General features: G+C 37.0%; 1 protein-coding gene across 1 annotated transcript; it reads right to left on the bottom strand.

Annotated features, from left to right (window-relative positions):
• Nucleotides 1-11,093: 11,093 nt before the first annotated feature.
• On the bottom strand, nt 11,094-19,261 carry LOC112718451 (G-type lectin S-receptor-like serine/threonine-protein kinase At1g11330). The gene is made up of 8 exons (XM_029289552.2): nt 19,030-19,261; nt 13,118-14,122; nt 12,909-13,028; nt 12,505-12,668; nt 12,213-12,423; nt 11,833-12,067; nt 11,605-11,755; nt 11,094-11,512 (listed from the first exon to the last, which is right to left on the bottom strand). Exons 2-8 carry the CDS (start codon nt 13,950-13,952, stop codon nt 11,204-11,206), a joined length of 2,025 nt encoding a protein of 674 aa, XP_029145385.2. The 5' UTR covers nt 13,953-14,122; nt 19,030-19,261; the 3' UTR covers nt 11,094-11,203.
• Nucleotides 19,262-19,825: the final 564 nt, after the last annotated feature.

The following is a 19,825-nucleotide window of genomic DNA, read 5'->3' on the forward strand; positions in this document are numbered from 1 at the left end:
TCAAGAAAGATGGCACGAAAATAGAGCGACACAGTAAGGTAGATTAAAGTGGAACAGGAATAAGAAGAGATGTCAAGTACAAGCAGAATGGGGTTTGTTTTACCAAAGGAAAGGTATAGCAGTGGTGGCTCTTGGTGGCGATGACTCCGGCAGCAACTTTCATGGCCCTAGAGACTCCGGCAACCAATGGAAAACCAAAACCAGAAGCAGAACAGAACAATCCTTCTCCGGTGACCTCCTCCACCTGCAACGGAGGCAACCCCAATGTCAGTGGAGGAACAGAAGGCTGGCTCTGTGTCACGGTGGTGGAAGGCAGCAGCATTTTGGCGACGAGCTCCAGCAGAGCTCCCCTTTCTCCCTCCCATTCGCGTTCTCCTTCTCTGCCCTAGTTGGCAATGACGATGACCTCAACCAGGGCGGCGACAGTCTCAATCAATGGCAGTGAGCGGCGACGGGCACAGCGACGATGACAAGACTCCCTCCTCCCTCTTCTACGTCACGCACTTTCCTCTTTCTTCGTAGAAGGCCTGTGATCTCACTCTCATCTCTCTCGCACATCTCTTCTTTTCTCTGCGATGGCAACAGCAGCGCCCACCCCTGCTGGCATCGTCTCTTCTTTTCCTTTTCTTTTTCTTCCTTTCTTCCTCAATCGCTCCTCCTCTGATTTTTGTTCTCCTCCATTTCTCTCGTTCTTTCTCTTATTTGTGGGTGTATGTGTTGTAACATTAGGGATTTTTGGATTAGGGTTAAGGTGGGAAAAAGAGGGATAAGGGTAGTCTAGAAATTTTGATAAAATATGAGGGTAAGGAAGTAATAAAAAAAAACACTTGGGACATTACATTCTACCCTCCTTACAAAAATTTTCGTCCTCGAAAATTGATACAGTATGCAAAATGTTACATGGTTTTAGCCTTTTACCAAACATGAGAAGAAATATAATTGGGTACAAATGGTTACAAGGTAGGTTTGTGTTAAAAAGATGTGGTTAACATTCACACTCTCTTGTTCCGTTAATAAGTCAAACACATATAGCGCTTTTCACTTCGTTCATCACTCCAAAAGAATATCCGAAAGTCAAACATGAGGACTAACATTTCAACTTATATCAAAATCTCCTTAACTTCCTCCACGAAATACTCTTAATTCATAATCTTCTTGACGTCGCCATGTCCTAAAACTAACGTATTGCTCGCTGTATCTAGAGATTACACGTTAACCAATAGAATCTCGAGTTTACTCAAGGAATACAAAACTTAGGAAGAGAAGAACAAGCATCTCAGATGCTGTTCGCAAGAATTCGAAAAGATGTGTAAGATCGCAACAAAACAAGGATGTACAGAAACAATAAAATGTGACAAAAGAGAGTTAAACCACATATTAACAAGAAAATTTGAATCGAGGGACTCCGATGGAAGCAATAAAAGAGAAGATGGAGTATTAGGTCGGAACAAGTTCAAAATGAATAAAAGAAGTACAAAGCTCACAAGAGATGGCTACTAAAGTCGATGACAATGTTCACAAGGATTTAAAAGAAAGATTAGAAACACAATCAAATAAGACATCCATCAACAATGAATAAAACTAAGAGAATTATTTCACATCCTCAAGGAAAAAATACGAGACAAATATTTCAAAAGAAATAATAAAAGCATAAAGTTATCACGTCACACAAATTCAAGTTGAAACAAGAAGATGCAAGGTTTATGAATTTAAGATTAATAGCAGTCAAGGGCAAAGTTTTTTTTTTCAAGAACCTTGGGGAATACTAGATGCACAATCAAGCGAGGATATGCATTAGTAAAAAGACAAAATCAACAACAGAGAAAGCAAGCAAAACATAAATTAAAATAAGACAAGACATTCTGGAATAGACAACTTAACAGTCATAAAATAAAAAAAACAGTAACTATCACAAAATCGGCATGCTTCTTTTCCCTTTCTATAGAAACCTTCGACTAAGTACCTTTGAGATTATTACCATGACTTTGGACCTTAAATAATTACATCAATATAAAATTTGATATCTCCTAACTCAAAATAGTAGAAAGTTATGTAATACATGACAAGAAATGTAATTGATCTTGTTGTCCCTTAAGCAAGAATTTACATATACATTTAGGTATTTAACTTCTTATGGTCGCTGTTGGTAAAATACAGTCATGTGATTTCTTATGATCATGCAGCTAAACTTAGTATGAAATTCTAAATAAATTCACATATAAAATACTGATAATAATAAAACTAAACTTTGAAGTACTGCCAATTAATATACTAAAATCAGTTAAAATAACTATTTTTTTTTTAAATATAATCCAACACATAGTAAAAGAATTTTAGAAAATTGGTATGAGGTCATATTTCTTATAAAGATAAAACACCAAAAAGAAAATTCACCTTCATAAATAGTCAAGTGAACTTAAAGCTCATAAACTAAGGACAAACTCAAATACATATATTAAATCTAAATATTTGAAAATATATCTCCCAAATCTTTGTCGTATCTTGGAAAATATATAAAAAAAAATTTTTTGGTATATACGGAGTCTTTCACAAATTTTCAACCCAGAAGTGAGACTAAGAAACCCAAAAATAACCATTACATACAAATCAAGAAACTCAACAGTCCAATCACCAAAAAAATTGACTTGCTTGTTACTTAAAAAATCTCAATGATCTCTATTAATATTAGTCATATAACCACATTTTGGATTCAATCATAATAGAAATCCATTTATCACTCTTTTCTTCATATATATTATTGTCTTGAGTGCACATGTATACAAATTGTAGGCTTGTAGCTTTCTAGAAAACATTTAGCTCATGTTATATTTTATTATCTTATTATCAAAATATAAGAAAAATCAATCAAAATTGCAAAATTAATATTTAGTATACTATAATAAAATTGATGTAAAATATCAGTTAGATTATCAAAATCAAAGTACAAGATCTGGCAAGACAAACTGGAAAGGATACAATTTCAGTGTATTAGAAAGTATAAAAGATTTATTGGCAACTCTCTATTTCAGGTCAAACGTTCTCGTATTCTCTGCCACAAGAATAGCATTTAAGTATATACACAAAATACAAAAACCAAATATATCACATGAATGGTAAGAGAAATGACAAGTGTGGTCCGTGACAATGTCTTTGTTGTAAGAATTAATAAGAAGAAAAGAAAATTTTCTTTTTTTTTATTTTGGAAAAGATTACACCAATTAATTCATGGTGATAAAAAAAATCATAAAAAGTAGTATTGTCCCATGCACTCCATTAACATAACACTTAACAATAAAACTCCCAACATATGCAACAATTTAATGTTTAAACCAGAACATGATTAACTTGCACAAGGTAAAGTAACTTGAAGCAAAATGTTTTTTTTTGGATCATAAATTTAAAACAAGAAACAACTGAAAATCAGTAAACAGATTAGGAACTTGTAAGTAAAGGGTCTTCAATGAAAATTCAAATAAGCAAAGCATTGCAGAAGTGCGAGAAGGTAAAACATGCCTTGATTAAAAGTTTAAAACAAAGATTTATAAAGGAAGGAATCTTGAACATTCAAATCACTTTCCCATAAAATAAATAATGTTACAGTATTCAAAAATCAAACAAATAAAATGCATAAAAAGAGAGAACTAACCAACAAGTATAAGTTCAAAACTTTTGAAAGGTATTGAAAACAATGTTCAATTCAGGTGTTGAAACACAACAAAAAATTTTAGATTTTAGAACATGATAAACAAATGAAGGAGGAAAGAAAGACCTTCTTCAAAATTCAATGCAATATTCAATACAATATTCAATACACAATAAACTAAACAGGTTTGAGTTATTTTTCACAACAAGATAAGAGTATTAATCCAAAGCAGCATCAACTAGTAGGAAAACGAAAAGAAAAAGAAAAAGAAAGCACGGGTTTTAAAGAAGTGATTACTACACAGAAATTTTTATACACAAAATTCATGCCCCATAATTTGCACGTTATTTTGAGTTTTCTTACCATGAAAAATATGAAGCGCTGTCAGTATAGAGCAGAAGCAAAATGAGTCAAAGTTGAAATCCAAAAATTTTAAAATTAAAGGAATCCTGAGATTGAAAAGGGAAGAACTTGAAGGTTCCAGAAGAAATAGTGCCCTTGAAAGAAAAGTCACGTTCAACAAACAAAACCATAGCAGAACAAATTATCAAACAAAAAGCTCAATCAAACTTTCAGATAGAAAAAGATCTTCAAATCAGCTAACACATCATAAAAAAAATTTACCACACCTAAACAGAGAAAATTATAATTCCAATCTAGCAAACAAGAATAACACTCCATGCATATGTTTGTCACGTAGTTCTTCTACCTGAGCAACCGAATAACAGTTTTTAAATTTATTGATTCGAAAGAAAGAATTATGAGTGGTTCAAAATTCTGTTAACTTCAAAGATCATCAACATAAAAAGAACAAACTTGTTTTATCGAAATCCAAAACAAAGCATCTAAATCAGCAGCTAAGTAAATCCACAATCCACAAATCTAAATACAATTCTATAACAGGAATAAGATAAAAAAAATTCACAGCAAAAACATATCGAATCTTCTAGATAATGGATGAAATCTTGAAATAAAAAAGCATAGAAAATAACATGAATATGAAGAATATTAAAGCAAATATTCACAAAAACGAGGAAGATTGGAACTAGCTACAAGGCAGGAATCGCGAACCAAAACCGAAACTAAAGTCATTGCAAAAGCTAGTTCAAGAAAAGCTACCAAATAATAACTCAAGGTTTTGTACAAAGAAGAGAAAAGAGGTGGCAAGAATCGATAGATGACTCATGATGACAAGAACCAGAAGACAAGAATGACAAAAAGAGAAGGATGACATTCCTATAGGCCTCTGATAGTGCCACAATTTGTACAAATAGGCGCGCTTCTATTTATACAACTGTAATCCTATCATAGGACACTTGCTCCATATTACACAGATTAAACCTAAGCTCTGATACCACTCTATCACAGCCCAAAATGAGCCACGACTGGCGCTCAGGAAAAAGAGTTCCCTAGCAAGCCTAACAGATTCGAATATAAGATAAATAAAAAAATGTTACAAATAATTTTTGATAAATTTACACTTTCTACAATGAATAATTACATAAATGAACAAAAATAAAATAAATAAATATAGATGGATCCTGCTTGTGACATATGGAGCAGATGACGTCTAAGAACTCAACAAGGAACAGAGCCCATTGCAGATCATTACTCTTGAATAAAAAGGTTCACATAATCAAATACTTATTCCTGAAAAATATTTTTTAAAAAAAAGAGTGAGTTTTGCGACTCAGTGACTAGACAATACATCTATAATTCACATGAGACCATCTAAACATTATTATGAAAATAATTTTAGTTAGAAAATAATAATTTATATGAATAAGTGAATCAATAAGGGAGCTCTCATACAGAAATCAAATCAAATAGTCCACACTTGGGCGGCTCCACCTCTAAGGGTAGCCCTTTCCTCTAGTGTGTCCGTACGGAATAACAGATCCAACGTGTGGCCTACACGTTAGGCTAGCAACACCCCTACTAGCTGAGGTCTGAGCCAGATGCATCTAGGTTAACGTCATAACCGCCGTTAACTACGGTTTTCTAATACGAGCCTCCCAAACCAATTCAAAACATATAATTTCAAATACAACCAATCTTTGATCTTTCAAATATATACGGTATCAAATCAAATCAAATAATACTTTCTTATAAAAAGTCCTTTTCAATCATATGAAATGTCAAATATACTTTACAAATTCATAGTATATAAGTGAGTATTTACAATACTTTAATGTTCCAAAAGCACATATTCAATAAAATCGAATATTTTAAAATAAAACAAAACTTCATCAAACATGTATATAGTCTCATGTGCAGATTAAAAATTCGAATTTCACAAAAATAATATTTAGTTCTAATAAATCCATTATTAAAATCAGATTCAAATCCTTTGTTAATAACTTATAAATATAGTTATAAATTCACGCAACATATATCAAAATAATTATAGATGTAAAGCCAAATAATTATAAATGTAAAGCCTACTCACAACTTGGTCCTAAGGGACCGAAGAAACCAAGCCTGAAATGCCGAATTAAAAGCTGAGAAAGGTTGGAATAGAATGGAACGACAGAACACAAAGTTTGGACCGAGCCGGTGGCAGCAACTTCAATTCAACAGCACCAACGACTACGTCTTGGATGTCATCTCGACAATAACAGCAGCATCGCTACCACTTGTAGCCCGTAACAAACAGCAGCAAAAGCAAATCAATCAAGAAAGATGGCACGAAAATAGAGCGACACAATAAGGTAGATTAAAGTGGAATAGGAATAAGAAGAGATGTCAAGTACAAGCAGAATGGGGTTTGTTTTACCAAGGGAAAGGTATAGCAGTGGTGGCTCTTGGTGGCGACGACTCCGGCAGCAACTTTCATGGCCCTAGAGACTTCGGCAACCAATGGAAAACCAAAACCAGAAGCAGAACAGAACAATCCTTCTCCGGTGACCTCCTCCACCTGCAACGGAGGCAACCCCAATGTCGGTGGAGGAACAGAAGGCTGGCTCTATGTCATAGTGGTGGAAGGTAGCAGCATTTTGGCGACGAGCTCCAGCAGAGCTCCCCTTTCTCCCTCCCATTCGCGTTCTCCTTCTCTGCCCTAGTTGGCAACGACGATGACCTCAAACAAGGCGGCGACAGTCTCAATCAATGGCAGTGGGCGGCGACGGGCACAGCGACGATGACAAGACTCCATCCTCCCTCTTCTACGTCACGCACTTTCCTCTTTCTCCGTGGAAGGTCTGTGATCTCACTCTCATCTCTCTCGCACATCTCTTCTTTTCTCTGCGATGGCAACAGTAGCGCCCACCCCTGCTGGCATCGTCTCTTCTTTTCCTTTTCTTCTTCTTCCTTTCTTCTTCAATCGCTCCTCCTCTGATTTCTGTTCTCCTCCCTTTCTCTCGTTTTTTCTCTTATTTGTGGGTGTATGTGTTGTAACATTAGGGATTTTTGGATTAGGGTTAAGGTGGGAAAAAGAGGGATAAGGGTAGTCTAGAAATTTTGATAAAATATGAGGGTAAGGAAGTAATAAAAAAACACTTGGGACATTACAGAGACAGACTGGGAAATGGAAAGGGGAAGAAGAGTAGAAGTAGTGCCGCCCAGAGTTGGTGGTGGCCGGCTGAGCTCGCAGTGGCGCAAAGAGCGGCGTGAGCCGCGGAACAATGCAGGCAGAGAGATTCAGCTTCTCTCTGTGGCAGTGACGAGAGCTGAGTGGGTGATGACAGGTCATCTTAGCCTAGTTTCACTAGTCTTTTTTCTTTGTTTTCATTTAGTTTTATGCACTTTCTTAAGCCATAAGTAAGCCAATTGGGTTGAAATTCATGTTTTCTTTGATTCAATCAACCATGGATAAATTGATGCATTTTCATGAGTTTTTGTGCCATAATTGCTCATATGACAAGAAGAAGAATAACTCTCATGATTATGGCATAGCTTTGATACAATTGTTGATTGATGATAGGAGGAATAAAGCTTGGAAGAAGGTTGCAAGAATAGGCTTGAAGAGAGGGATCAACGTTTGAGCTAACGTTTGCCTCAAACGTTAACTCAAACGTGAAAAGAAGGTGAAGAATACCATGGAAGGAGCCAACGTTTGCGCCAACGTTTGCCTCAAACGTGAGGTCAAACGTTGGCGCCAAAAAGAAGAAAAATAGAGCTCCTGGGCAGCAACGTTTGAGCCAACGTTTACCTCAAACGTGAGGTCAAAAGTTGGCTACATTGTGGCAAGAAAGAGCATGGAAGAGCACCCCTGATTGATGATTTAGTTGAGCCACATTTGCGCCAACATTTGCCTCAAACGTTGGGCCAAACGTTGGCCAAAAAGGGAGCCTGGGAAGACCCACGTTTGAGCTCACATTTGACTTCAAACGTTGGCTCAAACGTGGATGACAGCAAATGGGCTATCTGCGTAATGCCTCACATAAGGGACGTTTGAGTCAACGTTTGCCTCAAACGTTGACTCAAACGTGAATGGATCATAGCCCGGTTCACAAGTGGATTTCTTCCCAACACCAAGAGCAATCAACGGAGGCTACTATCAACCCAATTCTATCAAAGCCAAGGCCCAATTCAAGGCTTAATGATCATTTGAAGAAAGTGTATAAATAGCTTAGGATTTGAAGTTTTAGGGCAGCTTTCTTTGGAGAATTTTTAGGGAGCTTTTCTTTGGGGAGTTTTCTTTGAGAATTTTCATAGTATTCACAGTAGAGAGCTTTTGGGGGAGAGAATTTTTAGAGAGCTTTCCTTTTAGAATTTTTAATACTTACAGTAGAGAGATCATCTTTACATTTGAATTGTTGCTTTTAGAATTTGAGAGTTCCTGGGAAGGAGAATTGAATTCTCTCCTCTGGGTTATTTTTGCTTTCTTTTCTACATACTTTGTTTGAGTCTTGGGTGTTGAGAATTGGGGAAATTCTGTCTCAATCTCACCTTGAGATCTCTCTGTTTTTCTTATTGCAACTTCTGGAAATTGAACTTGGATTTACATTTCTACATTGCTCTCTTCTTTAATTTTGCATTTGCTCTCTGAATTTGGATCTAGGAAGGCATTGAGATCTAGACTCAGTTATCTAGTCTCTTGGGTCCTGATATCTATTGGTTTCCACTTTAATTTCCTTGTTTAATTACTACATCAAGCTATTTTCCTTTTAGATTTGAGATCCTGTTCAACTAATTCCATCAACTACTCTTCATTCTGTTTAGTTTTGCTTTTCCCTTGTTTAATTCCTGCAGATCCAATTCCCATTCCCCTTTTATTTTTCAAGTCATTTATATTTCTTGCACTTTAAGTTTCTGCAATTTACATTACTTGCACTTTAAGATTTAGCTCTTTTTCTTTTTGTTCCCTTTAATTTCCTGCAAATCACCCACTCCCCTTTACATTCTATGCAATTTAATTTCTGTCAACACAATTTCACACAATCAACACTTGTTTGCTTGACTAACTCAACCACTAAACTAAAATTGCTCAATCCTTCAATCCTTGTGGGATCGACCTCACTCCCGTGAGTTTTATTACTTGATGCGACCCGGTACACTTGCCGGTGAGGTTTGTGTCGGATCGTTTTCCGCACATCAGTGGGGGCAGAAGCGTTCGAAGGGAAAAGGAGAGGCGAGAAGAGAAGAGGGAAGGTAAGAATGGTGGTCAGCTTTCCGGAGGATGGGTCGCCGGAGACTGCTATTGTTGGCTGAGAGCAAGACGAGGAGGAGACGAGGAGGCGGGGGCTGCTGGCGCCTGGCTAAGAGAGGAAGGAAGTAGCACCGTAGTGGGTTAGGGATTTGGGCGAGTGAGACTGATGAGAGTGAGGGAGAAGGGAGAAGGGAGAAGGGATGCCGTGGTGGTTGCTGGGAGCTAATGTTGGCGGCAGTGTTTTCTCTCAAAGGTTAGGCAAATTACGGATTTGGTTGGAATGTGAGAGTGAGACAGAAGGGAGAGGGTTGGGTGTTTTGGGGGGGGGGGTGGGGTTTTTACATTTTTTTTGAGAGAACCGGTCTTTTGACCCGGCTGGTTCACCGGTTAACCACCGGTTCGGCCGGTTTTTAAATCGGTTTTTTGCAAGACAATTCTGCGTGTCAACCAGACCAGCTATAAGACCGGTTCCCGGTTAATCCGGTCGAACCAGCCGGTCCGATCCGATTTTCAGAACTATGCTTTCTTCACTTACAGCTACTTTTGTATCTTTCTTAGCTGCCTTATATTTTTTCAATTATCTGCATTGCGGCACAAAGACCACTCTTTAAAGCACTCTTTTTTTGCCTTTATCTTTGTTTGTACATTCATATTCTACTACCAGGACTCCTTGTCTGTTGGTCTATCCCTCTAGATTCACCAAAATATTTTTTTGCTGTTTTTCTAATAACTTCTGCCATCTCTCTCTACATCTCCTCCGCGCTTCCATCTCCTTCCCACTTTGCCTCTTCTCCTACCTGTCTTAGGAAGCTTTTTTGTTCCTCACCTTTCATCTGCCACTACCTCGTCCTTGAGTTTTTCGTATGATGTTTTTTACTCAACTTTTACTCAACGCGAAAATCTATGTCGAGTATCCTATGTTGTGTTGTTAAACTCTCTCCCGGATTAATTTTACAATTAATGCAAAATTTTCGGTCGACTCTCAACAAGAATAAGTTGAATTGTGAACTTGTCATGCCACTTCTATAGGTTATAAGATATTCGTCTCTCTTTATAAAACATGCATTTGCGATGAGAAGATCAAAGATTGAGAAAAAGTCCAAAATAGTTTTACCCTTGGTATTGACCACCCCGAAACTATAGCCTACGTAAATACTTCTATATCTAGTCACTTCTCTTCCAATATGGCCATTTAAATCTCCTCCTAAGAAAATCTTATCTTCCCGTTAGAGTGTCTGTTTCATGTCCCAAATCTCAACTTTCTATTACTCCGACCTTTACCTTTACCTTTTTATTTGTGAACTAGCTTATTTATCCTCGTCTGTTCATGAAAACGCGAGAACCATTGCTCATTTGACACTACACCCGGGAACCGATTCAGAGACTCATGATCATGTGACACTGTACGCGAGCCATATAGCGCGTTGCTTCCGGGTAATGACCTAGCTTTAGCGCAATAACATGTTTGATTCATGTCACGAAGATTCGACTAAGTTTTTAAATTCTTGCATGTATTGAGTTTGATGTTATCTTGCTTTTGGATTTCTTCACTGTTGCTACTTGCTACAACCAATTGTGTGTTACAGTATACGCAAATTAATCAACTCTGTGTCACTGTCACGAACATGTGAAATTTTTGGGCAATAGTTTCTCAATTTAATTAATTATGAGGGTTATATTATCTTTTAAAAAATTGATTAGTTATTCTATCAGCACTGATTCAAGTGATTCACGCATTTCACTTTTGATTTCATCTTGCAGTACTTTTTATATTTTCCAAATATTAGTGTACTAATCTTTATGAAATCACTTTTAATTAACTCAACCAACAAACATGATAGTAAAGTAATATATCATATAAAATCCCAGCCTTATTAAAGTAGACCCTTCAGCAAAATGCTAATGTCTCTCAACCAGAGTTGTGTCAATACATAATGTGACTATTTTGAACCAACATTGTGGCCAATCGGTTATCTTCCTTGGACATTTGTTAGGCTCACATTATTAATGGAGCATAATCCATCACTTGTCATAGAAGACTCTATATCCAGCAGAGTCTGCCTCTGCACGAATGCTGGCTGCTTGGGAGAAGGAAGATTAACAGTCTCACTATTAAGCATTGAAACCACTGCAGTCATTGTAGGCCTATCTCTTGCAAGTTCTTGTACACACAAAAGACCAATATGTATGCACCTCTTTATATCTTCATTGCAGATCGGATTTAATATCTCTGGATCTATCAGAGGTGGAATGTTATCAGCATTCCACAATTTCCATGCCTACAAACATAAATAAGATGATCTAGTTATTCGATCAGCATCAAATTTGTGTCATTCAGATGAAATAAGATTTTTGTAAATTGAAGACTTACAAATCCTAAAAGACTCAATGATGCTGCATCTTCATAAAATTTAGTGTTCTTTCTTCTACTGACAATTTCTAGTAGTAAAACACCAAAGCTGAATACATCAGATTTCTCTGAAAATAGTCCTTCCATAGCATATTCTGGTGACATATAACCACTGCACAAAATTTGTCATTAAGATTCTTGACTATGAGATTATTTTATATATAAAATTGTAAACCAAAAGGAACTTACTATGTTCCAACAACTCTCATAGTATTTGCCTCATTTTCAGTGTGGCAAAAAATCTTTGCCATACCAAAATCTGAAATCTTTGGATTTAGCTCTTCGTCAAGTAATATATTGCTTAGCTTCAAATCTCTATGGATAATTCTTAGTCGAGAGTCTCTGTGAAGATAAAGTAAACCTCGAGCTATTCCTTCAATAATATGAAAACGTTTTTCCCAATTTAATACTTGCATACATGAATCTGCAAAAAATTAAAAGGATAAACTCGTGATGAGAATACAAATTATATATTTTTAGATGAGAATATTTTTCACCAAATAGTCGTTGCCTCTTTGATAAACATACCATATTTATTGATAAGAAAAGGGTTGATAACGAGAACTAACCAAACAGATATGCATCTAAACTTTTATTTGGCATGTATTCATACACCAAAATCTTCTCATCTCCTTCTACACAACATCCAAGAAGTCTAACAAGATTACGGTGCTGAAGTTTTGATATTACTAGAACCTCATTCATAAATTCTTCTAGTCCTTGATATGAAGCTCTTGAAAGTCTTTTAACTGCTACTTCTAGTCCATCTTCCAATGTTCCCTACAAAACATTTTCAAGAACTATAGAGACACAAAAATTTTCTTTTGTGGAATGGTGAATTGCAATGTGAGGGAAAAATACCCTGTATACTAGTCCAAATCCTCCTTGCCCCAGCTTATTATCTAAGTGAAAGTTGTTTGTTGCAATTGCAAGCTTTTCAAACTCAAATTGGGAAAGCTCCGGGAGTTTGACTTTGCTTGGGTATTTTGTGTTGCTTATTGTAGGTATTCTGAAATTTGCTCTCTCTGTATCAAAGTACAAATTAATTAAAACTGGAAAGAATTTTTTTGGGGACAATGAATACCACATGGTCTACACTATTCATTATGTTTGTATGCACAGCATATATGGCCAATAGAATAAACGATGAAACAGTAGTATTCAAGAGTCATATACAACTAACTACTAATTCTGCAGAAGCCATTAATATCATCAATTGGCAAAGCATGTAGTTTTGGTATATAGAAAGAATAATGATATATCACCTCCTATTGCAGTTCTTCTTTTCCACAGGATAAACGCGCAAATCAAAATCCCAATAGTTCCTACTGCTGAGACTGTAACTGCAATGATCACTGAGGCATGATTTTTCTTCTTCTGCTCATCTATTAATTAACCAAAGTAACAAGACAAATAAGTAAATATGAAATCATCTGCATGCACATGTATGTGTATGTCATATATATACACTTACCAAGCTCAGAAGAGGGAACACGTATATAAAGATCGGTTCCTCCCATTGAGAATCTCTGTATGTCAATCAAGTTTCCACTCCACAGCATACAACCAATTCCAACATCATAAGCATACGCTTTGCAAGAGCAGTTCCCCAAACACGCAGTTCTGCAGTCAAAGTCAATGGAAGACAACCACTCAGCATAGTCTGGAACCTTGGTATTCTGAAGCTTCACAAACCCATCTTCTACTGCTACCGATTCATCACTACTATTATTTTTTATGACTTTCTCACTCTCACACTGCACAGGTGTCTTCCTAACACAGCCGCTGCTCCAGTTTTGTTTGTTCCACTCCTCTGCATTCCTTGGAACATACCCTCTCAAACAAGTGCAGATAGGTGAAGTTTTAGGGTCGCAACTTGCAAATACTCCACACTTGCCATAAACACCGCACTCAGTGTTAATAACAGACCACATCATGGACCATTGCTTCTTTGAATAATCCCAGTAGTATTCATTTAAGTTTCCATCAGCACCCAACGCGAACATCCTTAGATTATGATTTACATAGCTATAAGAAAGATAGTAAGTGCCGTTGCTCTCTTCATCTTTGCCACTCATGTAGAACCCGTCAATATAATTTGCGGTCATGTCAGGTATCCCAATAAATATTTGACCGTTCCATGGGCCACTTCGCCAGTGAGGTTGACTCTCCCCTCTCCAGATGAACGCTTCAGGGATACTAAGGCGTTCAAGGCTCACAGAGAAGTCTCCAGTGGATGGATCATGAGGAGTTCTCCACGAGGTTATGTTTACTTTCTTGCCGGAGATCCTGTTGGCGCTAATCTTCATGTTCTGCAGGAACGTGTCTGTGGGGTGTTGGAAACTCTGCCACAGTATCGTCCCTGTGGCGTTATCTTGCAACACGAGGTTTCCGGTGGTAAGAAGCTGAGCACTTGTGGTGTTGGGGGATGCGATGTTTGACACATTCGTTGACCAAAGGATCTCATTATTACGTGCATCTATGGCAACAAGGTTTATGTGAAAATTAGTAAAGCTAATTTTAGAAAATAAATAAATAAATAAATAATAACTAAATAAAATGAAAGGTAATAAACAATCCTAGTTTATAACCTTAGGATTTTAATGGTTGAAAAAGAAAAGAATTATATACCTCTAATTGATGGATGGTTCATATTGAAGAGACTCACCTATAAATTGAGTTTTTCTTTAATTCATTTCAATCAAGTCATCCAGATAGAATAACATAAGATTTCTTTGAGTAGTTTTCTCCTATATTTGATAGAGAGAAGTGTGTTCTCCTTTTGTCAAGAGAGAGTGTTATTGTAGTCTCCTTGTGATAGAGAGAAGTTGTAATTCTCAAAGAAAATTATTCAATTATTTCCATATTTTATACAAATTTTTAATTTTTCATCTCTATATTTTGCTGTGTCATTTGTCTGGTACCTAACAGTGGTATCAGAGCCAAAGGTTGCTGATTAAGATTTTTTTTTTCCGCTGCGAGTTACCGTCTAAAAAAAAAAATGGCAGCAAAGTATGAAATTCCGAAATTCAGTGGGAGTAATTTTTCCATATGGAAATTGAAGATAAAAGCCATTATGAGAAAAGACAATTGCGTGACAGCAATTGAAGGTAGACCCACTGGAATTACAGATGAAAAATGGAAGGAGATGGACAACAATGCTGTTGCAAACTTACACTTGGCACTAGCTGACTCAGTTTTATCAAGTGTAGCAGAGAAAAAGACAGCAAAGGAAATTTGGAATGCTCTCACAAAATTATATGAAGTCAAGTCACTTCACAACAAGATATTCTTGAAGAGAAGACTTTATACTCTTCGAATGAGTGAGTCCACATCGGCAACGGATCACATCAACAATCTAAATACGCTATTTTCCCAACTCTCATCGTTGGAATATACCATAGCGGAAAATGAACGTGCAGAGCTCTTACTTCAAAGTCTACCAGATTCATATGATCAGCTAATCATTAACTTAACTAATAATGTTTTGACTGATTATCTTTCTTTTGATGACATGGCTGCTGCGGTTCTTGAAGAAGAATCTAGGCGCAAGAATAAGAAAGATAGATTAGAGAGCTCAAAACAAGCAGAGGCTTTGTTGATGACAAGAGGGAGATCAATGGAGCGTGGTTTCAGTGGGAGTCAAAGTAGACCAAAGTCACAAAGTAAGAAGCAGATCAAATGCTACAATTGTGGTAAGAGAGGGCACTTCAAGAAAGATTGTTGGAATAAGAAGAGTATAGAGAAGGTTACAGAAGGATCAAGTTCTCAAGGATGTGTTGCGAGTACCTCTGATGATGGAGAAATCCTGTATGGCGAAGCAACAATTGGTTCTAAAGGCAGCAAACAGCTCACTGATGTTTGGATTGTTGATTCAGGAGCAACATGGCACATGACTCCTCATCATGATTGGTTTTGTACATATGAACCTGTCTTAGAAGGATCTGTGTTTATGGGAAACGATCATGCCTTAGAAATTGTTGGAATAGGTACTGTCAAAATAAAAATGTTTGATGGTTCTATTCGTTCACTTCAAGGGGTAAGACATGTGAAGGGCTTGAAGAAGAACTTGTTGTCGATTGGGCAACTGGATGAACTTGGCTGCAAGACCCATATTGAAGGTGGGATCTTGAAAGTTGTTAAAGGAGCTCTTGTGGTAATAAAAGCAGAAAAGATTGCAGCAAATCTATATATGCTTGTGGGAGATACTTTGCAAGAAGCAGAGGCATCAGTTGCTTCAACAAGCCAAGAAGAAATGACGATGATATGGCATTGCAAACTAGGCCACATGTCAGAACGAGGTTTGAAGATTCTTGTAGAACGTAATCTCATTCCCGGGCTCAAATCGGTAAACTTACCGTTTTGTAAGCACTGCGTTACAAGCAAACAACATAGATTGACGTTTGGTAGATCAACTGCTCGGAGCAAGCACATATTGGAGTTGATTCATTCTGATGTGTGGGAATCACCGGAGATGTCCCTAGGAGGAGCAAAATATCTTGTATCATTTATTGATGATTACTCTAGGAGGCTATGGGTGTACCCGATCAAGAAGAAGTCAGACGTGTTTGCGATGTTCAAAGAGTTTAAAGCAAAGTTAGAACTTGAATCTGGAAAGAAGATCAAGTGTTTAAGGACAGATAATGGAGGAGAATATGTCGATGGCGATTTTCTAACATTTTGCAAGCAAGCAGGTATTCAACGGCAATTCACAGTTGCATATACGCCTCAGCAAAATGGTGTAGCAGAGCGAATGAATCGGACTCTCCTAGAAAGAGCACGAGCTATGTTGCAAACTACAGGTTTAGCTAAGTCTTTTTGGGCAGAAGCTATTAAAACTGCCTGTTATGTGATAAATCGGTCACCATCAACTGCAATTGGGTTGAAGACACCAATGGAGATGTGGCAAGGTAAGCCACCTAATTATTCTTCTTTACATATATTTGGTTGTCCTGTGTACGTAATGTACAATTCCCAGGAAAGAACAAAGCTGGACCCAAAGTCTAGAAAATGTATATTCTTGGGTTATACTGACGGAGTTAAGGGGTATCGCCTGTGGGATCCCACTGCCCGCAAGGTAGTTGTCAGTAGAGATGTGATATTTGCAGAAGATGAATTGCAAAAAGAACAAGAAAATGACAGCACTATTAAAGAGATAACCACTGTTCAAATAGATGAAAAATGCAGAGAAGGTGATCTTTCTGAAGCAGAACCACAGCACGAAGAACAAGAAGCAGAGGCCAATGACATAGAAGTTCGTCGATCCACTCGACAAAGAAGAACACCATCATGGCACTCAAATTATGTTTTGACAAACCATGATGCATATTGTCTTTTGACAGAAGATGGAGAGCCAACAACTTTTATGGAGGCTATGCGCAATCCAGATGCTTCTATGTGGATGACAGCAATGCAAGAAGAAATTGAGGCATTACATAGGAACCATACCTGGAAACTTGTTGAACTTCCAGCAGGTCGGAAAGCCATTGGTAACAAATGGGTTTACAAGATCAAACGAGATAGTAATGATCAGGTGGAACGATATCGTGCAAGATTGGTTGTCAAGTGATATGCTCAGAAAGAAGGTATTGACTTCAATGAAATATTTTCTCCGGTGGTGAGACTAACTACTATTAGAGTAGTTTTGGCTATGTGTGCTGCATTTGATTTACATCTAGAGCAATTAGATGTAAAGACTGCTTTTCTTCATGGAGAACTTGAAGAAGAGATATATATGCTCCAACCAGAAGGTTTTGAAGAACAAGGAAAAGAAAACTTGGTTTGCAGGTTAACTAAATCTCTGTACGGTCTAAAGCAGGCGCCAAGGTGTTGGTACAAGAGATTTGATTCTTTCATTATTAGCCTTGGATACAACAGACTTAGTTCAGATCATTGTACTTATTACAAGAGGTCTGGTGATAATGATTTCATCATTCTGCTGTTGTATGTGGATGACATGTTGGTGGTAGGTCCCAACAAAGATCAAATCCAAGAATTGAAGGCACAGTTGGCTAGGGAGTTTGATATGAAAGACTTGGGACCAGCAAACAAGATTTTAGGGATGCAAATTCACCGAGACAAAAAAAGATAGGAAGATTTGGCTATCGCAAAAGAATTATTTGAAGAAGATCTTGCAACGCTTCAATATGCAAGAATGTAAGCCAATTTCAACCCCACTTCCTATGAATTTCAAATTATCCTCAAGTATGTGCCCTAGTAGTGAAGCAGAGAGGATGGAAATGTCTCGAGTACCGTATGCATCAGCGGTGGGAAGCCTTATGTATGCCATGATCTGTACAAGACCAGATATTGCTCAAGCAGTTGCGGTAGTAAGTCGATTTATGGCAGATCCAGGTAAAGAGCATTGGAATGTTGTTAAGAGGATCTTGAGATACATCAAAGGAACCTCGAATGTTGCATTATGGTTTGGAGGATCAGAATTCATTGTCAATGGATATGTCGATTCAGACTTTGCAGGTGATCTTGATAAACGAAAATCTACTACAGGCTATGTGTTTACACTTGCAGGAGGAGCTGTAAGCTGGCTATCTAAATTACAGACTGTTGTGGCTTTATCTACTACAGAAGCTGAATATATGGCAGCTACACAAGCATGCAAGGAAGCTATTTGGATCCAAAGGTTGATAGAAGAACTCGGGCACAAACAACAGAAGATTTCTGTGTATTGTGACAGTCAGAGTGCCTTGCACATTGCAAGGAATCCTGCCTTTCATTCAAGAACAAAACACATTGGAGTACAATATCACTTTGTTCGGGAAGTAGTAGAAGAAGGAAGTGTTGATATGCAGAAGATTCACACTAAAGACAACCTAGTAGATGCCATGACAAAACCAATCAACGCAGAAAAGTTTGAATGGTGTAGATCCTCATACGGCCTATGGAATACATAAGCAACATGAATTTTGAAAATTTATCAAAATTAGCTTTAAGTGGGAGATTGTGAAAATTAGTAAAGCTAATTTTAGAAAATAAATAAATAAATAAATAATAACTAAATAAAATGAAAGGTAATAAACAATCCTAGTTTATAACCTTAGGATTTTAATGGTTGAAAAAGAAAAGAATTATATACCTCTAATTGATGGATGGTTCATATTGAAGAGACTCACCTATAAATTGAGTTTTTCTTTAATTCATTTCAATCAAGTCATCCAGATAGAATAACATAAGATTTCTTTGAGTAGTTTTCTCCTATATTTGATAGAGAGAAGTGTGTTCTCCTTTTGTCAAGAGAGAGTGTTATTGTAGTCTCCTTGTGATAGAGAGAAGTTGTAATTCTCAAAGAAAATTATTCAATTATTTCCATATTTTATACAAATTTTTAATTTTTCATCTCTATATTTTGCTGTGTCATTTGTCTGGTACCTAACAGTTTCCATCCTCGGATATCTTGAGCACTGCTACGCTATCATCACCTTTGATAGGTTGGTCTCTGTTAGCAACCCAGACGACAGGGGGGTTGGTTATGTACCAGATTCCGAGGTAAGATGATGTTGATGAGTTGGTGGTAAGGTTGAAGAATCCAAGGTGGAACATACCATCCTTGGAGGTTAAAGTTTGAGGGGGTTTAAGGATATAAGAAGAGGTGATGGTGTCTAAGGAAGTGGCAGAAGTGAAGAGTAAGAATAATAGTAGAAAGGATAGGTAGTGCTCCATGAAGATGCAGAGAAGGATAGATGAGCGAGTATGAAAAAATGGACAGATTACAGATACAATGTAACGCAATGAAGAAGACAAGTTGATAGTCATGTTGCTTTAATTTTGAATCTCTTGCATTGCATGTTGCAACTTGCCATGTTACTTTGGTACGTTAGAATAAAGACAAGTTTTGGTGTCTACTCATGTCAATTCCAATTTGAGATGTGGGTTATATATCATGAGAAGTGTCCTATATGAGGGTACGACAAACTATAACATCGTCCCTAAAATTTAGCATTATCTCATTAGTCAGGTCGTCAGGGTCAGAAGTCAATAACCCAAAAATAAAATTTATATATATAAAAGAAAGCTTTTGGGATTGACTTTTTGGTGAGATTGCTATATGGTCATCTGGTCCGGTCCATTAGAAGAGGAGAGACAAAACAAATATGCAAGAAGGTGAGAGAAACTATGCTCCTATATTTTAGTAATGAAAGAAAAATATTAGATAATAAATATTTTA

Source organism: Arachis hypogaea, chromosome 10 (genome assembly GCF_003086295.3).
Source record: "Arachis hypogaea cultivar Tifrunner chromosome 10, arahy.Tifrunner.gnm2.J5K5, whole genome shotgun sequence".
Taxonomy (NCBI): Eukaryota; Viridiplantae; Streptophyta; class Magnoliopsida; order Fabales; family Fabaceae; genus Arachis; species Arachis hypogaea.

What these genes read in the sequence shown, in the direction of transcription:
- LOC112718451 (XM_029289552.2), bottom strand. Translation starts at nt 13,952, where the DNA reads ATGAAGATTAGCGCCAACAGGATCTCCGGCAAGAAAGTAAACATAACC. An exon ending in TTTAGATGCATATCTGTTTG is followed by an intron (nt 12,068 to 12,212) that starts GTTAGTTCTCGT and finishes AATTTTTTGCAG; the next exon opens with ATTCATGTATGCAAGTATTA. An exon ending in CATTGAGTCTTTTAGGATTT is followed by an intron (nt 11,513 to 11,604) that starts GTAAGTCTTCAA and finishes TTATGTTTGTAG; the next exon opens with GCATGGAAATTGTGGAATGC.